Genomic DNA, 20511 nt, shown 5'->3' with positions numbered 1-20511 from the left:
CCAAAATGAGGAACCAGTTCCAGGGAATACAGAAGAAATGTCAAACCGTCTGCTAGAGCTAGTCCACAGCACAGACTTGAAGACAGATGCCTCCCACCTAGCCCAGGACTTTCTTTGAAGTCCCCCTTCCAATACTCTCAAGGATGTCATCACAGTTAATTGGGGGCGGCTACACCTGGGGCTGAGCGCGGTGCTTCTTACCCAGGATTCCAGACGTCAGTAGAGTCCTGGGCCAAAGTCTTCTCTTCCATGTGGCTGAAATGCCTCACTCAGACTCACTGTGCTTTCGCTAGATAGCTCAGGACAGAGGCACAGCTGACATTTTTTACCTTCCCACAAGAGTGCTATTTTGGTTAGGCATAAACTCTCCTGTGGGGAAACCTATTGTCCTCAGCATTAGTTTTCTATTCAAGATGGAGACATTTTGATTCCCAGGCAGAAATGGCTACAAGACTACTATTGGCTGCTGGCTTCTCCAATCTAGATGGTGCCATACACTGTAGGTATTAGAGACAGCATTAAGCCTTGCCATAAAAACAACAAACAAACAAACAAACAAAAGACAAAAAAACACACCAAATACCATGAACTGGAGAGGAGGCTGGAGGAGGTCAAAGGTTCCTGACACTGTCAACATCCCCACACCAAGGGGTCTTCGCTCAGGGGGCAGAAATTCTCCTGTAGTGCAGTTGAACTCGGTTTGCAATTTTCCAACACTCCTAGAACGCGTGTTTTCATTCACCCTGAGATGGCACTACCCTCCAACTAGTGTCCCTTCTCCAAGGTCTGATCTCAGCCCCATGGGACTCTCCTTGGGGTTGGGAGGTAGCAGCACCCTTCTCAGAAGTCTGACTTCTGAGAAGTCTCCCCCAGCATCTACATTTTGAGAATTCCAATTTCCTCCCTTGGTCCCCCCCAGCCCTAGAGCTAGTGGCTGTCCCTGTGCTCATCTGGGTTTTCTCTGCCTGAGTTCTATAATGCCCAGTGACTAATTCTTAATGTTTATGTTTATGTTTATGTTTATGTTTATTATTAATATTATTATTATTAAGGAGGCTCCCATCCAGCATGGAGCCCGATGCAGGGTTTGAACTCATGACCCCTGAGATTGAGACCGGAGCCAAGATCAAGAGTGGGACACTTAACCAACTGAGCCACCCAGATACCCCACCAATTCTTTATGTTAAATTCTCTCCATTAAAGTAACTGGGCTCTGTCACAAAGACAGATCTGGGGGATACACACAGTGGCTTCTGCAACAACCTATAACCCCTGTTTTCTCTTATGCTGAAACCACACTAGAAGACAGGAGTGCTTGTTAAGTCTTCTGTTTCCCAGATTTCAAAAACCATTACCATAGCCCTTGAAACATCATCTATATCCTTTAGGAGCTTGCCATTCTAATGGATTTCTTACCATTTTGTTGCCCTGGTAACAATGTTATATATTGGCTTGTTATCTATGAGGTTACTTGGATAAACTATGACGAGGGTTACTGGGACATAATTTTATTACTACATATAATATGACCATGTAATAGAACCAATCATTCTTGGTTTCTTCTTCAAGTGTCTGAGTCTTCATTACATTTTTTTTAAGATTTTATTTATTTATTTAGAGAAAGAGAGAGAGAGCGTGCAAGTTGGGGGAGAACAGAGGGAGAGGGACAAGCAGACTCTGTGCTGAGTATAAGCTGGACACAGGACTCCACCTCAGACCCTGAAATGATCTGGGCCGAAATCAACGGTCAGATGCTTAACCGACTGAGCCACCCAGGCATCCCAAGTCTTCATTATATATTTTTTTAAGATTTTATTTATCTATTTGTCAGGGAGAGAGAGCACACAAACAGGGAGAGTGGAAGGCAGAGGGAGAAGCAGGCTCCCTGCCGAGCAAGGAGCCTGATGTGGGACTCGATTCCAGAACCCTGGGATCATGACCTGAGCCGAAGGCAGACACTTAACTGACTGAGCCACTCAGGCATCTCCCCAAGTCTTCATTATACTTAAAAGACCAATGGCATTTGCTGATTTTAAGTTGATTTGTTCTTCCTCATGCTATTGGATTTCTAGAGCTCTTTGTATATGGTGGATTTTAATCTTCTGTTGATTATACATGCTATACCTGAGAAGCAGCACTGCCAAGGACATCAGGCATCCTACCTGTGGTAGGGCTTCTCCAGGAGTCAGAAACAAGAGACTGAGGTAAGACAGAGGGATGAAAAAGGACAAGTAAGAAACTAAGAATGACCCTTTATGCCTAATCTCCTGGCCTCCAACCATCAGCACCCCCTTCCAGACTCCTCAGGGAATCCTGGAAATACGAAGCAGAATATATGGATAGACTTCTGGGGAAGGCTTCAGGAATTTTTTGTTGACCGCCTGCTCCAGGATGTTCAGGATGGGACCATGGGTCTCTTGGAACAGATCAGAACCCAGGAAAGCCTCCACTCGCTCACGCCATGCTGCCAGTTTCGGCCTTCCCTCGAAGAGGTCATAGCCAACAGCCACAGGCTGCAGGGACAAGGATGGGAAAGTTACAGCAACACTGAGGCCCCAATACCAGAACCACTAGCAGAGGTGTTGGGCACCCTCCCCCTTCCCTGCCAACTCCCATGTGAGGCCCAGGGAAGTATGGCCAGCCTCAGGGCCCAGGAGCACCAGCATGAAACACCACACCCAGGAGGGAAGCAAAAGTTCAGGGCGAAAGCATCAGTTCAGACAGAACCTTGCTCTGTGATTCTGGGCAAATTCCTAGCTGTCTCTAGGCCTGCCTGAGGGCTTCTGTCTAGTGAGGGCAGCGACAGGAGGGATGCCGCCCACAGATCCCAAGCTCACACCTGCATCAGCTCCTCGAAGGCCATGAGGTCAGCCAGTGACATCTGCTGGCCGGTGAGGAAGGCCTGGTTCCCCAAGAACTTGTCCTCCAGCTGCTGCAGTGCCCGGTCCATGGCCGTCTTGTTCCGTTCCACCTTCTCCTCGGGCACATGGGCCCCAGTGAGTGGTGCTATCACCTGACGAGCAAAGGGTGGGCTCAGGCCGTGTCCCTGCCTCCCCCCAGGTCCCTGATGGTCAACAACCCCCAGACGGCTCTCCTCACCTGGGTCCACAAGGGCACACCGAAGGTGCCACGGATGCAGTCGGCGTGCCAGCCCAGATACTCGTGGACGCGAGTGCGGGCCTGAAGGTCAGCAGGGTACCAGTGGTCTGCCGTCTGGTACTTAGAGCTCAGGTAAATCAAGATGGCGGAGCTACAGATCAGGGCCAGCAGGAACAGTGGCTGTGAGGATCCTGGTTCATGGCCTTTTTCCTCAGCTGCTCCCATCCCTCAGTGGGGCTCTGGGGCTTCTCTGTACTTGACGTCTCCCCTCTCATCCACAGCTTCCTGGGCACTGCCCCTGACTGTACCCTCCCTAGTCTCCTTCCTTCGCTGTCTCCAGCATGGACACTGGGCCACACCGTCCTCTTGGCCCTTTAAGAGGCCCGTATCTGTGATACCACAGCAGCCCCCACCCCCGGCCCCATGAGGTAGAGATTTCACGTGAGGAAGCTAAGCCTCAGAATAATTAAATGACTCCTCCAAGGCCACACAGCACAGAAAAGGCTCTCTGGGCCTCTGGAATCTTGCATCAAGCCCCCTGCATGTCCCAATGTTGGGTTGAGGACCTGGAGGGAAAGCCTGTCTTCAGATCTGTCATGGGTCACCCCTGACAGGTCCTCCGGCCATTGCGCCTGTAGCCACCTGACCTCTTACCCTCTGCCTGCCTGGTGGCTGGCCCTCACCGTGAGTTGTTCCCTCAGGCCCTGGCCAACTCTGGAGAGTGGCCTGAGGAGTCAGGAGAGGCCCTTTCAGCTTCCATGTGCTGAACTTGCTCTCTGTCCAAATGGACAAATGCCCCCATGTCCTCTTCTACTGCCCCTCCATCAGGGGATGGGGAGGCCCTAGGGTCCAGAAGAGGAGGCCAAAGACAAGGGAGGTATAGCGCTATCTTGCATCGGCTTCTGGGCATCCCGGTCACCCCCAACCCCAGGTGTCAGCTCTCACCACACCCCTCCCTCTGCCCTCATCTGCGGCATAGGGTCTAAGAGGGCACACAGCGGGACAGCCAGAGGCCAAGGGATCTAGGGGCTTAGGAGGAGGGAGGGAGGGAGAGCACCTTTCAGTCAAAATGAAGTCACCATCTTTGAGAACGGGTATCTTCCGCAGCATATTAATCTGGAAGAACTCCTTGGTCTGGAGCTGCCCTATGGAGAAAGAAGTCAAAAAAGGCCTTCAGAGCAAGACCCACACCTGCTGTGCCCTCCCTCTCCCTTCCCCAGCCAGAACCCCAAGGCCAGGCTGGGCAAAGAAGTAGCTGGGGCTGTGGGGAGAGCTGTGTGGGGCCACAGCCGGTCCTTGGGACCAGGAATGGGGATGGCCTCCCTGCCTTGCCACCTCCCAGGGTGCTTCAGATAGGTGAAAGGGACTTATTGGGCCAGGCCTGGGGTGAGCAGGGGAAAGGAGGGCAAAGAGGCGAGGCATAGCAATTCCCACCTCTAAATTCTCACGGGGTGGTCTGCTCCCCGGGGTCTTTGGGGCTTTAGGACTTAAATACAGACTTTCAAGGCAGGAACTGTGAGAATCCAGTCCCACAGAGTAGAAGTAACATTATCCTCCTTCTCAGAAGGGAAAACTAAGTCTTAGAGAGGGCCAGCGACCTGTCCAAGGCCACACAGCAGAGGACAATCTCCGGTGAGATACCAGAGATCAAAGGCAAATGAGATGTAGATAAAATTAAATTTCCTTACAACTTGCAGCCCTTTGATAAATACCTGAAACAGGCAAAGTGTGACTTTCCTCAAAGAACTCACAACTGCCTAATGTTAATGCTTTGCTAGAGGCAAAACACCTTAGCTTGACAATAGCCACAGCTCCAGGATCCTGATTAGTCTTCTCAAAATCCTTTCAGGGACTCCTTTTATCTCTACTCACTCCCTAATTCCAAAATATATAATTAGTTGCACCTTCCACCCCAATGCAGTTCTTTCTCCCTAAGGTCCCATGCTTTACTAAAAACACCTTTTTTTTTTTAAATGATTATTTTAGAGGGAGAGAGAGAGAGCATGCAAGGGGCAGAAAGCAGAGGAAGAGGGAGAGAGAGTATCAGACTCCACACTGTGCCTGGATCTCATGACCCAAGCCAAAACCCGAGAGTCCAGAGGCACCTGGGTGGCTCAGTCTTTGAGCCTCTGCCTTTGGCTCAGATCATGACCCCAGGGTCCTGGGATTGAGCCCCACGTTGGACTCCTTGCTCCGCGGAGGCCTGTTCTCCTTCTCCCACTCCCCCTGCTTGTGTTCCCTCTCTCGATGTGTCTCTGTCAAATAAATAAATAAAATCTTAAAAAAAAAAACAAAACAAAACCAAGAGTCCAACCCTCAACCGACAGAACCACCCAATCACTGAGAGCCTCTGGACTTCAGAGGGTTCAGGTAGAGAAAAGTTAAATGCTTCAATTTGTTCGCAAAGGAATACTTTGTCATATTCCTGTATATCTTTTTTTTTTTTAAGAGTTATTTATTTGACAGAGAGAGAGAACACAAGCAGGGGGAGTGGGAGAGGGAGAAGCAGGCTTCCTGCTGAATAGGGAGCCCGATGCGGGGCTCGATTCCAGGACCCGGTGATCATGACCTGAGCCAAAGGCAGAGGCTTACCCCACTGAGCCATCCAGGCGCACCAGTTCTGGAAATTCTTATCCATTTTAGTTTTATTATCTTAAAGATATCAAGATCCTGTGTTTGTCAAAAGCCTTCTTTTTTTTTTATATTTTATTTATTTGAGAGAGAGATAGAGACAAAAGGAACACACGAGTGGAGTGAGGGGCAGAGGGAGAAGCAGGCTCCCTGTGGGGCTCAATCCAGGGACTAAGCTGAAGGCAGACACCCAACCAATTGAGCCACCCTGGCGCCCTGTCAAAGCCCTTTTAATGAATCTCCTTTAAGATGAAACATGTTTTGCAAGAGTATCAGAACAATAACCATAAATTACAAAGACTCAAAAATGGGCGTGGCTCAAGATCTGATATGAGTTCATTATAATATATGAGTTCATTGGGCACCTGGGTGGCTGTCAGTTAAGCCCTACCTTTGGTTCAGCTCATGATCTTTCGGTCCTGAGATGGAACCCCACATTGGGCTCCCTGGTCAGTGGGGAGTCTGCTTCTCTCTCTGCCTCTCTCACTGTTTGTGCTCTCTCTCTCTGTCAAATAAATAAGATCTTAAAAATAAAAAAAGAAAAGTAAAAATAAACCTTGTGATTCCATAGTATAATCTTTCAATAAAGCACAAAGCCTGTTTACCAACAGACCCAAATATCTTTAGCTTCTCTGCAATGAGAAGCCGAAAGTAAAAACCTATGTTCAGTAATCAGTGCATTAGCATTTTATCTCATTTGGAAAAGGCTTAGATGTCCAATGAATTCAGCCCAATTTATCAACCAAGCACAACACGAAAGTTTCAGGTTACCAAAGACTTTGAAAGCTATCTAAATGATTACCCATGAAAACTTGAAGACCAACAAATCAACCATCATTTCAAGCCATATTTTTGCTGACAATTGCAAAAGAGATAAGAGGAGCTTCTTTGACCTTCAGTAATCCTTGGTAGGATAAAAGTTGTACATTTAATGCTGCTAAGTCTAAAGATATGTCTATCTTAGTGAAATCAACACATTAAATTAGTGTAAATACCACTGGCATCTACTTAGAAGTCAATCAAGTTGTACCCCATTGTCAATTTTTACCTGGGACACCAGTGGGGAAATTTGAGGTGGGCAGTGTAAGTCCAAGGGGTTGCTCCTCACTCCTTGGCCATGAGGCTGGGATTAAGAACCCGGCACCACTAGGGGCACCTGGGTGGCTCAGTGGGTTAAAAGCCTCTGCCTTCGGCTCAGGTCATGATCCCAGGGTCCTGGGATCGAGCCCCGCATCGGGCTCTCTGCTCAGCAGGGAGCCTGCTTCCTCCCTTCTCTCTCTCTGCCTGCCTCTCTGCCTACTTGTGATCTCTGTCTGTCAAACAAATAAAAATCTTTAAAAAAAAAAAAAAAGAAACTAGATTAAAAAAAAAAAAAAAAAGAAAGAACCAGGCACCAGCCTGGCACAGGAGCCAGTCATGCAGGCCACACCCAAGGTGGTCCAGAAACAGGAGGAAGGGGGGATGCCCAGGTGGCCCAGTTGTTAAGTGTCTGCCTTTTGCTCAGGTCATGATCCCAGGATCCTAGGATCGAGTCCCACATCAGACTCCCTGCACGGTAGGAAGCCTGCTTCTCCCTCTCCCATTCCCACTGCTTGTGTTCCCTCTCTTGCTGTGTCTCTGTCAAATAAATAAATAAAATATTTTTTAAATTAAAAAGAAAAAAGAAACAGGAGGAAGGGAGGAGGGAAGAAGAAGATGGTGGAAGAGGTGAGGTGTGGCCAGCAAGGCTGGAAGCAGAGAAAAGCCCAGAAGGCAGAGAAAGGACTCCCAGTTCTTTTTTTTTTTTTTTTTAATTTATTTATTTGAGTGAGAGAGAGAGAAAGCATGAGAGGGGGAAGGTCAGAGGAAGAAGCAGACCCCCTGCTGAGCAGGGAGCCCAATGCAGGACTCGAGCCCTGGACTTGAGGATCATTACTTGACCAAAGGCAATCACTCAACCAACTAAGCCCCCAGACACCCCAGGATTCCATGGTTCTAAAGCTCATCAGCTCAGATGGAAGAGCAGATGCATGCTTTTCTTCCACCAGCAAGTAAAGACAGGCAGTCCATATTGGGCCAGAGAAGACAGGGAACTTTCCGGAAACAAAAGGGGTTTCCGTTTGGGCAGCAGCTTGGGATTTTTCCTTCAAGTCCGTCCGAGGCAGACTAACCAGAGACAATTCACTCCAATCATCATAACCATCAACCTGGGAAATGAAGGAGGGAGAAGCCCCCACATACAGTAAGAATAACCTGGGCCTATTAGGAGGACCAGTGAGACTGTCCACATCTCCTTCCTCAGAATGGACTGTGTCTCCTCCAGCAATCTGGGTTTATTAGGAGGAGGACAAGGCCTCTTTCAACTACCATTATCCAATATATCCAGAGGCAGCTTGTTAATCTGGTTAGCAGCCAAACACATTCTGCAAGAGATCCTTAGGTCAGGGTCCTGACTTATGGCCATGCGTACCTCCGCCTACTTGCCCTGTTCCCTGCAGAAGAGATCTAACTGATAGGTCATAATGAAGTTTAACATCTCATTAATGGGCCATTTTTCCAGGGTGCCTGGATGGCTCAATGGGTTAAGCGTCTACCTTTGGCCCAGATCATGATCTCAGGGTCCTGGGATTGATCCCCACATCGGGCTCGATCTCAGGGTCCTGGATCGAGCCTCGGATCGAGCCTCGCATCGGGCTCTCCGCTCAGCAGGGAGCCTGCTTCTCCCTCTCTCTCAGCCACTCCCCCTGTTTGTGCTCTCTCTCTGTCAAGTAAAGAAATAAAATCTTTAAAAAAAAAAAAAAAAGCCATTTTTTTCCTTGTCTCTAGGGAGTACTGAGGCCATGCAGTCTAACAGATTAGTCTTCTTTTTCCTAAATTGTGCAATCTGAATAGTTTCCAGGAGGTTAAAAGGCGTTCCAAGGGAGAGACCTTGGGAAATGAAGAAGATCCCATGCTCCTAAAAAAGGAGAGAAGGTTTATTACCAAGGAACCCCCCCCCGACCACCACCACATATGCTCCCGGGGATTATTTCATGCAGGATAAGTCAGAGGTTCCTGGTGTCAAAGAGATTGGAGGCATCCCTCAAAGGAAATGGCTATGACCACCACCCAGCCCCACAGGAGGGATGCCGGCATCTCCCCTCCCAAACCGCCCCCCTTCCCCCATTGCATCCTAGGCTACAAATGGGTACACCAAAATACTGAGCTATGAAGAATTCACCCTTTTTAACCCATGGAAAACACTAGAAAAGTTTCACAAAGGGAAATTACCTGATTTTGTAATTTAAATAGTAGGGGAGGGGCGCCTGGGTGGCTCAGTGGTTAAAGCCGCTGCCTTCGGCTCAGGTCATGATCCCAGCGTCCTGGGATCGAGCCCCGCATCGGGCTCTCTGCTCGGCAGGGAGCCTGCTTCCTCCCTTCTCTCTCTGCCTGCCTCTCTGCCTACTTGTGATCTGTCTGTCAAATAAATAAATAAAATCTTTAAAAAAAAAAAAAAAAAAAAAAAAAAATAAATAGTAGGGGACATTGACAGAAAACAGTGAAGATGGAAATCCACCACAGTCTAAGCGACATTCCAGCACATATAGTCTTTACAGCTAACCTACCTAGGAAATGGTTCCCAGTTAGGTTTTTTGTTTGTTTGTTTAAGATTTTATCTGAAGGGTGCATGGGTGGCTCAGTCATTAAGCGTCTGCCTCTGGCTCAGGTCATGATGGCACAGTCCTGGGATCAAGCCCTACATCGGGCTCCCTGATCAACAGGGAGTCTGCTTCTCCCTCTGCCTGCTGCTCCCCCTACTTGCGCTTTCTCTCTGTCAAATAAAGAAATAAAATCTTTTAAAAAAATAAGATTTTATTTGAGAGAGAGAGAATGCACAAACACAAATGGGAGGGAAGGGCAGAGCGAGAAGCAGACTCCCCTTTGAGCATGGAGCCTGACACAGGACACAGGGATCTATCAGAACACCCTAAGATCATGACCTGAGCTAAAGTCAGATGCCACCCCCAGCTGGGTTTTAATTCAATCCGGTACTGGTTTCAGCTGGCTCCGGGCAGGGTTTCATGGCAAAAAGTGGCCTAGACCAGAGATGTGAGGGGATACCCTTGGTCCAATGAGGAGGAAACTTCACACAGGAGTCTTAAGATTGGCAGCCCTGCTAGTGACTTAGGTGGCTGTCCCATGCCCAAGAAAGACAACTTTGATTAAGAACAGAAGTTAAGAAGGGGCATCAGGTTTCTGAATCTTACTGCCATTTGGCCAGGGTACTAGCTTCCAGCTAAAGGGCAAGCTTTGTTCCTCTCCTTAGAGTCGCCATGGGCTAGAGGATTGCAGCCTGAGCAATTGACCTGAAAGTGTTCCAGTAATTATGATCCTAGTCTGTGAAAAGCTCCTGGAATGAAAGTGAAAGAAGACAGGAAGTAAGTACTCACCAAGTCCACACTGAGGCTCAGAGTCCGGATGAGAAGACTCAGGCCCCACAATCAACGTCCAAAATGATGTGATGCGGGCTGGGAGCAAACGGTCAAGAAATCATTCTTGATGGTTTGGGAGCAAAAGGTATTTGTATTAAAGCATGGGACAGGACCCGTGGGCAGAGCTGCACTGGAATTGGAAGGAGTGACTGGTTATATACTTTTAAGTTGGGAGAGGGTAAAGACAAAGGGAGTTTCCAAAAGGATTTTCATATGTTAAAGTACGTGGTGCAGAATTCTGAAGGTCTGGCTTCTGTCAAGCTAAGGTTGCTTTTTGCCTCTAGCAAAGTGCTAACATTAAGACATAGAGAACTAAATAGAGACTCCAGAAATGGACCTTCAACTCATTATGGTCAACTAATCTTTGACAAATCAAGAAAAAATACCCGAAAGGAAAAAAGACAGTCTCTTCAATAAATGGTGCTGGGAAAAATGGACAGCTACAAACAGAAGAATGAAACTCGCGGCGCCCGGGTGGCCAGTGGGTTAAGCCTCTGCCTTTGGCTCAGGTCATGATCTCAGGGTCCTGAGATGGAGCCCCGCATCAGGCTCTCTGCTCGGCAGGGAGCCTGCTTCCCCCTCTCTCTCTGCCTGCCTCTCTGCCTACTTGTGATCTCAATCTCTCTGTCAAATAAACAAATAAAATCTGAAAAAAAAATTTTTTAAGTTTTTGGGTTTTTTTTTTTTTTAATTTATTTGTCAGAGAAAGAGAGAGCACAAGAAGGGGAAGTGGTAGGCTGAGGGGGAAGCAGGCGTCCTGCTGAGCAGGGAGCCCAATATGGGACTTGATCCCAGGACCCCGGGATCATGACCTGAGCCAAAGGCAGACGCTTAACCCACTGAGCCACCCAGGTGCCCCTCTTTTAAAAATTTTTTTAAAAGAATGAAACTCAACCATTCTCTTACACCATACACAAAGATAAACTCTAAGTGGATGAAAGGCCTCGATGTGAGACAGGACTCCATCAAAATCCTAGAGGAGAACATAGGCAGTAACCTCTTCGACATAGGCCACAGCAACTTCTTTCAAGACACGCCTCCAAAGGCAAGGGAAACAAAAGCCAAAATGAACTTTTGGGTCTTTATCAAGATAAAAAGCTTCTGCACAGCAAAGGAAACAGTCAACAACACTAAGAGACAATGCACAGAATGTGGGAAGATATTTGCAAACGACATTACAGATAAAGGGCTGGTATCCAAGATCTACAAAGAACTTCTCAAACTCAACACCCAAAAAACAAAAATCCAGTCAAAAATGGGCAGAAGACATGAACAGACACTTCTCCAAAAAAGACATACAAATGGCTAACAGACACATGGAAAAATGTTCCACATCACTAGCCATCAGGGAAACTCAAATCAAAACCATAGTGAGATACCACCTTATACCAGTAAGAATCACAAAAATTAACAAGGCAGGAGACAACAAGTGTTGTCGAAGACGTGGAGAAAGGGGACCCCTCTTACACTGTTGGTGGGAATGCAAGCTGGAACAGCCATTCTGGAAAACAGTATGGAGGTTCCTCAAAGAGTTAAAAATAGAGCTACCCCGGGGCGCCTGGGTGGCTCAGTGGGTTAAAGCCTCTGCCTTCGGCTCAGGTCATGATCTCAGAGTCCTGGGATCGAGCCCCGCATCGGGCTCTCTGCTTGGCAGGGAGCCTGCTTCCGCCTCTCTCTCTGCCTGCTTCTCTGCCTACTTGTGATCTCTGTCAAATAAATAAATAAATAAAATCTTAAAAAAAAAAAAATAGAGCTACCCTACGACCCAGCAATTGCACTACTGGGTATTTACCCCAACGATACAGATGTAGTGAAAAGAAGGGGCACATGCACCCCAATGTTCATAGCAGCAATGGCCACAATAGCCAAACTGTGGAAGGACCCAAGATGCCTTTCAACACAACAGATGAATGGATAAAAAAGATGTGGTTCCTATATACAATGGAATATTAATTACTCAGCCATCAAAAAGGATGAATACCCACCATTTGCATTGACATGGATGGGACTGGAGGAGATTATGCTGAGTGAAATAAGTCAAGCAGAGAAAGACAATTATCATATGGTTTCACTCATATGTGGAACAGAAGGAATAGCTCAAAGGACCATAGGGGAAGGGAGGGAAAAACTGAAGGGGAAGAAATCAGAGAGGGAGACAAACCATGAGAGACTCTTAACTATGGAAAAGAAACAGGGTTGCTGGAGGGGAGGGGGGAGAGAGGTGAGGGACCTTAAGGTATGCATCTGATGTGATAAGCACTGGGTGTTATTTGCAAGTGATGAATTACTGAGCTCTACATCTGAAACTAATGATGTACTATAGGGTGGCTAACTGAGCATTAAAAAAAAAAAAGTTAACTCATTTGCAGGTAGGGGTGCCTGGGTGGCTCAGATGGTTAAGCATCTGCCTTTGGCTTGAATCATGATACTGGGATCCTGGGATTGAGCCCCACATCAGGCTCTCTGGTTGGGAGCATCCTTCTCCCTCTCCCTCTACTGGTCCCCCTGCTTGTGCTCTCTCACTCTGTCAAATAAATAAATAAAATCTTTTAAAAATAAAAATAAAACCCTCATGTGTAGGGGTGTCTAGGTGTCACAGCTGGTCCAGCACCTGACTCTTGGATTGGGTTCAGGTCTTGATCTCAGGGTCATGGATGGAGCCCTGCCTGGGCTCTATGTTGTGTGGAGTCTGCCTGAGACTCTCTCTCCATCTCCCTCCACCCCTCCAGCCTGCACACTCTCTCTCTAAAATAAATATATACACCTTTAAAAAAAGAAGAAACAAACAAACAAAAAGGACAGTGTGAGTTCTTGGAGGCCTGTCATACTCTGCCTGTCCGAAGCACTTGTCAATGGGCTACAAGTTGCATGGAAATATAATTGTTTTTAAGATTTTTTTTTTTAATTTGACAGAGATCACAAGTAGGCAGAGAGGCAGGCAGAGAAAGAGGGGGAAGCAGGCTCCCTGCTGAGCAGAAAGACAGATGCTGCGGGATCCCAGGACCCTGGGATCATGACCTGAGCCGAAGGCAGAGGCTTTAACCCACTGAGTCACCCAGGCACCCCGGAAATATAATTTTTATCTACATTTCTTTTGCCTTTTTTCTCCTCATCCTGGGACTACGGGAATTGTTTGGAAGAAGAGGAAGCTGCAGGGCCCGAGGACTATGGACCCCTGAGGAGCCGGCCTGGGCCCACCTTTGAACACCTCCGTGGTACACAGCTTGAAGGGGATGCCGTTCTTCTTGGCGAAAATGTAGACAGCACGGCAGGGTTGGGACAGCAGGTCCAGGTAGAGCTCCAGGCCCATCGCGGTGGCAGCAGGACGGCACGGACAAAAATCCAGGATAGCAACGGTGGCAGGCCCTGGGCGCTCCGAGAGATATAGGGCCTCAGGCCCCGCCCCCCTGGGGCCTCCACCTTTGGGCGAGAGCGCACTGCGCACATAGTTGCCTATCCAGCCCCGCTCTCCCCCCAACCTGACCCGGGCGGGGACACTGCCGAGGCTCTGGACTTGGTCCTTCCGGGCCGCGCCCGCCGCGCCCCGATCCCAGGCGTTGTGCAAGAGATCCGTGTACGCAGAGCTGCTAATATTGCGGGGCTGGGGGCCTCCTTGCTCGCCGGCATCTCTCACCGCAGCTCCCGGTACACTGTGGGGAGGCGCGCGCTGGTGGGAAGGGGCAGACGGCAAGGAAGGCGCAGCAAGGTGGGAGGGGGCCGCCCTGCCAAGAGAGAGCGCGCGGGGAGGAAAGCGCTGGAAGGGCGGGGAGGAGGGGGCGCACCGCAGAGCTGGGAGGCGCAAGGAGGGGAGCGAGCGCGGGTAGGAAGGGGCGGTGGGGTAGGAGGAGGACGCCCCGCGGAGAGGGAGAGACTGGAGGAAGGGCCTCAGGATGGGGCTCCCGGGGGAGATGGGGCGCGGATGATGAAGCCTTTGGGCAAGCTGGAACTTACCTACCTGCTTTTCCGGCCGCCTGTGCGGGAGATCCTGGCGGGTCCCGGGCTTCACGCTGACTTGGAAAAAGACAGGGCTCCCGACCTGGAGACCCCAAAACCCACGGACATCGGGGTGTTCTTTCAGAATTTTGTCCCCGGACGCTGCCGCTTGGCGAAAGGGTAGGGGATGACTGGGATACTCCGCGCGGCCGTCATGGAAGGCATTTTAGAGGTCACCGAGCGGGATAAGCATATTTTCGGGCGTGTCGCAGGTTGGTGAGAACCTAGGCTGCAGGTTGGTGAGAACCTAGGCTGCAGGTTGGTGAGAACCTAGGCTGGGAGGCTCTTTCTGCAGTCAGAGCTGCCCACCAACAGAGCAGAAGGAAAAATGCCCAGATCCCAGGTCAAGGAGACAGCAGCCAAAAGCCAAAACATCCCTTTTCCCTTTCTTCTCACTCCTCACCCTACCCTGGATATGATCCCAGAGGCGACTCTGAGGGTCTAGGGCCGGCCATCCAGCTCTAGCCCAGTCTTTTGAGAGTCACCCATCCCTCTGACCCGGGACACAAGCAGGTGGACCAGGAGGCTTCCCTGGGATACTCGAAGTTGGAATTCAGGAGAGAGGAGGTAAAGGGGGGCATCATGAATGATGTGGGAAACAAAGGCAGAAGAAAAATTATTAAATTTCCTTACTACCTCCACCCATTGACAAGCCCTTGAAACAGAGTGGCATTCCTCTAGGGACTCAACTGCCTCGATGTTAATACTTGCTAAGGGCAAAAGGCAAACTCAGCCCCACATCCAGGATCCTGGAAGCCTACTTTAACATACAAAAATTATTTTGGAAACTTCCTTTATCGTTAAACCCCCCACGGTACATGTTGACAGTCATCCCCAAGCATATGGCCCACAGATACTCATATGAAGGGTCTTGTGACTAAGGCTTTGTTAGACGGTAATACATGACTTTTTCCTAACCATAGCCAGCCCCTCTCAGGGTCCTGGAAACCTTGCTTCCAAAATTCCTTAGAGACTTAACGCTCTCCCTGACCCCCTCCCAACTTGAAAGTCTATAATGGGCCACTCCTCATGACCCCAGTGCAGCTCTTTCTGCCCACAGATCCTGTCCCTGTGCTTTAATAAAACCACTTTTTTGCACCAAATATATCTCAAGAACTCTTTCTTGGCGGTCAGCTCTGAACCCTAACGCCTTTCTACATCCATGACCTGGGCCCACCAGTGGGTTGGTCACAACTGTAAACTCACTAGGTGGGCTGGCCGAAGAGAAAGCAGTTTAGTCACAGAAAGGGAAAGATGGGGAGAAAGGCAGCTTCTGATCCCAGTTCCCCTGTGGGCCAGCTCTACCTTTCCCCTCCTTTCGCCTAGACCAGTTGGTGCTGTTTCTGTTCCTTCTAAGGAAAAGAATTCTGACAGTCGGCAAGGAGTTCCAGGAGGCTGAGTGGCACAGTGGCAAAAACTTGATTAAATTATGGCCTGCAGGTGTGTGGAAGGCAGTTTGTAAACCATGACTTTGGATACTTGAGATTTCCAAGCAAAGTGTTCAAGACCTGTGGCCTGGTTTCTTCTTCCTGCTCTCGCTATAATACGTGACCAGAGAGAATCATTAAGGAAAGAAATGTCAAGCAAAAGATGAACCTGAGGGACGCCTGGGTGGCTCAGTCCTTAGGCGTCAGCCTTCGGCTCAGGTCATGATCCCAGGGTCCTGGGATCAAGCCCCACATCATGCTCCCTACTCAGTGGGAAGCCTGCTTCTCTCTCTGCCTGCCTCTCCCCCCGCTTGTGTTCCCTCTCTCACTGTGTCTCTCTCTGTCACATAAATAAATAAAATCTTTTAAAAAATTAAAAATTAAAAAATTAAGTTTAAAAATAAAATAAAATTAAATTAAATTAAAATTAAGTAAAATAAAGATTTAAAAAAAAGATGAACCTGAACTTGATGATCTGGAGGAATCCTCAGATTGCAAGGACCCCTAAAATTGGGACAGTCCCTCTCAGGAAGACACAACTCTGCCTCTGTCCTGGAGGTCACTGACGAGTCTGATCCATGCACAGCTAGGCTTCTTTTTTTCTCTCTAGCTTGTGCTGGAGGCACAGTACAAAAAACCTGAGTTGGGGTGCCTGGGTGGCTCAGGTGGTTAAGCATCTGCCTTCAGCTCAGATCATGATCCCTGACACTAGTCCACCCACCCCCTAAGTGTTGGCCACAGCTGGAGGTGTTCTGTGTGGAAGGTGCAAGAGCTTGGGTCACCCCCGTCTTGCATAGTCATCACTTGCCAGGTAAGAGCGTAAGTTTCCAATCTGAATTTAAAGGACTCACAGCAGCTTGGAAAGTTTTCCTTCAGGAAAACAAGAAAGCTTCCAGTAACAAGGATCATCAATGCCCTCCTCCCTTTCCCTAACTCACCCTCACACCCCATCAGGTGCCTGGGTTTTGATGTTTTCCCTTGTAAAACTGTGGTGTCTTGGGTGCTGGATGGCTCAGTCGGTTAAGCATCTGCCTTTGGCTCAGGTCCTGGGATCAGATTCTGCATGGGGCTCCCCAGGCTTGTGCTCTCTCTCTCCCTCTCTCTCAAATAAATAAGTAAAATCTTAAAAAAAAAAAAAAAAGGGGACGCCTGGGTGGCTCAGTTGGTTAAGTGGCTGCCTTCGGCTCAGGTCATGATCCCAGCGTCCTGGGATCGAGTCCCACATCGGGCTCCTTGCTCCGCAGGGAGCCTGCTTCTCTCTCTGCCACTCTGTCTGCCTGTGCTCACTCTCTCTCTCTCTCTGACAAATAAATAAATAAAATCTTAAAAAAAAAACAAAAAAACAAAACTGTGGTGTCCCATTTACTAATCAAAACTTTACATCTCCTATTCTCATCCAGACCCATGTCTACAAAAGCTGTTTGCAAGAGGAACAAAAGCATTTTCACAGAAGTACATTTTTGTACGACTTAACCAGAAAGATACATCACATTCAGTAAATGATCAGGACAAAAATCCTGAAGTTTTGACAATTTCAGACAGGTTTACATAACCTCCCACCCCTTTTGTCCAGATTATTTAACCAGTGAGGAGCCTGGAAAATATTAATCTCTTAATGAGAACATCTGCCTTCCTACAGTGTGTGTTCCAGGAAAAATGGGAGGGATGTGATGAGGGAGCAGAAGGCTGGCTGAGGACAAAGCAAAAGCTGGCACCTTGCACCCCCTCTCCACCCGCTCCCCTCGGTAATATGTGTGACATTCCTCAGGCACCCCTGGCTACCCTAAAAGAAAAACAGTTAACTTGCAGAGATCACAATCCTGCAAGACAGAGTCTCCCTCGGTCTACAAATGTCCTAGTGATTTACAACAAAGAAGCTATCTTATCAATAGCCCAATTTCCAGAGACAAATAACTCAGTTCCTCAAGCCCTAATGTCGCCCTCCTCTTCATAAAAAAACTGAAGGAGGCTGAGGCAGAAGGAAATGTAAATAAAGTTAAGTTTCTTCTAAACCTAAATCTCACTAACAAGGATGTTTGATAGGAGGAATGTGACATTGCACCAGGAAACTCCCAATTGTCTTCATGTTAGTGCCTCATTTGAGGGGAAAAATGGCCTTGGCTTGACAATAACCAGGCCTCCAGTATCCTGACAGTTTTCTTTACCATGACAGCCCTTCTGAACACTGCCTTTGTCCTCACCTACCCAACTCCTGTGTATATAATCAGCCACTCCTCAGGATAGTGGTGCAGCATCTCTGCCTGCCCACGGGTCCTGTCCCCGTGCTTTAATAAACCACCTTTTTGCATCAGAGACATCTTAAGAACTCTTTCTTAGCCATCGGCTCTGGACATCACCCCATCGAACCTCACCTAGGTTCTAGAACTTCATCAGATGGAGAGTCAGAATATCAGCATATTGCTGCAGACCACTGCTCATCCAGAAGGCCAGCAGGCCATAGTGATGAAGTCTTAGAATCTAAGAGAGGTTCAGTAGGGTGAGGTCCAGAGCCAATCACCAAGAAAGAATTCTTGAGACATCTTTGGTGCAAAATGGTGGTTTATTAAAGCAGAGGGACAGGACCCATGGGCAGAAAGAGCTGCTGCCCCGGGGCTGTGAGGAGTGGTCCATTATATGCTTGCAAGTTGGGAGGGAGTTGGGGGATGGTGTAAGTCTCTAAGGAATTTTGGAAGCAAGGTTTCCAGGACCTTGAGGGGCTAGTTATTATTGGGGAAAAGGTTATTCATTACCAGTAATAAAACATTTTCATGAGACCCTTTAGATGTCTATCAGTGGGCCATATGCTTGGGAATGATTATGGACACTATCTTGGAGATAAAGTTTCCAAAGGAATTGTTTTTGTTTTTGTTTTTAAAGATATTATTTATTTATTTGACAGACAGATCACAAGTAGACTGAGAGGCAGGCGGGGGGGGGGGGCAGTGGGAAGCAGGCTCCCCGCTGAGCAGAGCCTAATATGGGTCTCTATCCCACGCAGGTCTGATCCCAGGACCCTGGGATCATGACCTGAGCCCAAGGCAGAGGCTTTAACCCACTGAGCCACCCAGGTGCCCCTCCAAAGGAATTGTTAAAGTAGACTTACAGGATCCTGCTTGGGGGTAGGGGTCGGTCAGACTAGGATTGCCCTTTGATTTAGCAAAGCCTTAAGGTGGGGGTAGTTGAGTCCCTAGAGGAATGTCACTCTGCCTGTTTTAAGGGCTTGTCAGTGGGTAAGGAAATTTAATAATTTTTCTTCTGTCTCTGTTTTCCATATCAATAGCAGTGAGACATCCCTGAGAACGGGATCAGGAGTCCCATCTGGGCAGAGGGATCACAGTTCCTGAGATGTACCTTCTCCTGGCTCCCAGCTTTTGGGGGATTCACACGCCACGAATGCAGTGAGACTCTGTATATGAAATACACAGCAGAACAGCACATGGTCCAAACAGAAAATAAACCCTTTTGTGCGGGCCCAGGGATGGGACCCAAGTCAGCAGAGCCAGGAACCACAGTGTTCCACAACTGTTAGAGAGGAGACAGCAGACCCAAACTGGAATCACTTGGCTAAACCTCATGTTAGCAAATCAAGACTTAATATCTAACCTACCTGCAACTTTGATGCCCCCCCCACCAGGAATGTAACTATTAACCAAGCAACAGGAAACTTCACTGTCAGCCCTAATAAGATCTGCCCAATGAACCCATTCTATCCTCTTTAGAAGGTGACTTTGCAGGAAACAATGAGTTTCTGGCATATTTTCCTTTTCCCATCTCCTTTCTGCCTTTATTTTTTTTTTCCACCTTTAAAAATCTTTCCTTTTCTAGGGGTGCCTGGATGACACAGTCAGTTAAGTGTCAGCCTTCAGCTCAGGTCATGATCCCGGGGTCCTGGGATCAAGCCCCTTGCTGGATCAAGCCCCTGGCTCCCTGCTCAGCAGGGAATCTGCTTCTCCCTCTCCTGCTTCCCTACCCATCCCCCACTCCTCCCCTGGCTTGTGTTCTGTCTCTCTCCCTCCCTCTCAGAAAAATAAATAAATCTTTTAAAATAAAGAAAGAAAAAAGATAATGAAAATGCAGTGTAGGGGACAAGATAGATAGCCTCTATTAACAAAGACAACATCTCTGACACACATTGCTAAAATGTGTCACTGAGCCAAACCAGTGCTGGGTCATCGGTCTTGAAATTTACCCAATGTCTAAAGAACCCACAACCCTGACCCTCTTACTCTTGATTTTTTCCCCCCCTTAAGAACGCACACTTACAAGCCATCAGGGAGTTTGGGACTTTTAGTGTGGGCTCCCAATGGTAGGTGATGCCATACCAGTGAACAGCCCATCTTTCTTCAATGCAAATGCTCAATGTCAGTTTTTGGCCTCTTGCATTTTGGGCCGATGAACAAATTCACAGTGGTTTGGTTGCATAAGCTGGGCACACCTTCTGCTTGGGCTGCATCAGGCCACAGCTGACAGTATCAGATTTCAGCCTGGAGTCAACCCTGGGCAGTTAAGATTGGATCTGTAAATCAGGATTCCAAAAAAGCTGGTGGCTTTCCTTCAAGATGTTGTTTGGCCAGACCGCAGGGTAGATTCTGAATCCAAATGGCAACTAAGGTTTCCCTGAGCCCTTTTTACTTTGTCCAACTTTGAGTCTGAATTAACTGCCCACCTTGCCAAAATATATGTGCACCAAGATGGAAAGGTGGCCAGCCTCAAAGGATCGTATACACCTGATTTTACAAGAGCTTTTGAGCAAACCGAACACCTTTTTAAAGACTGAGCCACCCAAGTGCCCCAAACCAAACACCTTTTTAAAGCTCCAAACATGGGGTGCCTGGGTGGCTCAGTTGGTTAAGCGTTTGCCTTTGGCTTAGGTCATGATCCCAGGGTCCTGGGATTGAGCCCTGCATTGG

General features: G+C 48.2%; 1 protein-coding gene across 1 annotated transcript; it reads right to left on the bottom strand.

Moving 5' to 3' along the window:
• Window positions 1-1494: 1494 nt before the first annotated feature.
• LOC308354416 (glutathione S-transferase theta-2B-like) lies at window positions 1495-13619 on the bottom strand. The gene is made up of 5 exons (XM_080821841.1): window positions 13380-13619; window positions 4157-4244; window positions 3100-3250; window positions 2840-3013; window positions 1495-2513 (listed from the first exon to the last, which is right to left on the bottom strand). The coding sequence occupies exons 1-5, from the start codon at window positions 13489-13491 to the stop codon at window positions 2304-2306; spliced, it is 735 nt and encodes a 244-aa protein (XP_080677967.1). The 5' UTR covers window positions 13492-13619; the 3' UTR covers window positions 1495-2303.
• Between the last annotated feature and the right edge of the window lie 6892 nt (window positions 13620-20511).

Source organism: Martes martes (assembly GCF_963455335.1).
Source record: "Martes martes genome assembly, chromosome: 13".
Classification (NCBI taxonomy): Eukaryota; Metazoa; Chordata; class Mammalia; order Carnivora; family Mustelidae; genus Martes; species Martes martes.
The sequence above is the reverse complement of the archived record's forward strand: the minus strand, read 5'-3'. Positions and strand labels throughout refer to the sequence as shown.

Bases quoted from the DNA above. Each gene is read 5' to 3' on its own strand.
- LOC308354416 (XM_080821841.1), bottom strand. From the start codon at position 13,491: ATGGGCCTGGAGCTCTACCTGGACCTGCTGTCCCAACCCTGCCGTGCT. The intron at 3,014-3,099 runs GTGAGGAGAGCC...TTTGCTCGTCAG, and splicing joins GTGTGCCCTTGTGGACCCAG to GTGATAGCACCACTCACTGG. The intron at 2,514-2,839 runs GTGTGAGCTTGG...TTGTCCCTGCAG, and splicing joins CCTTCGAGGAGCTGATGCAG to CCTGTGGCTGTTGGCTATGA.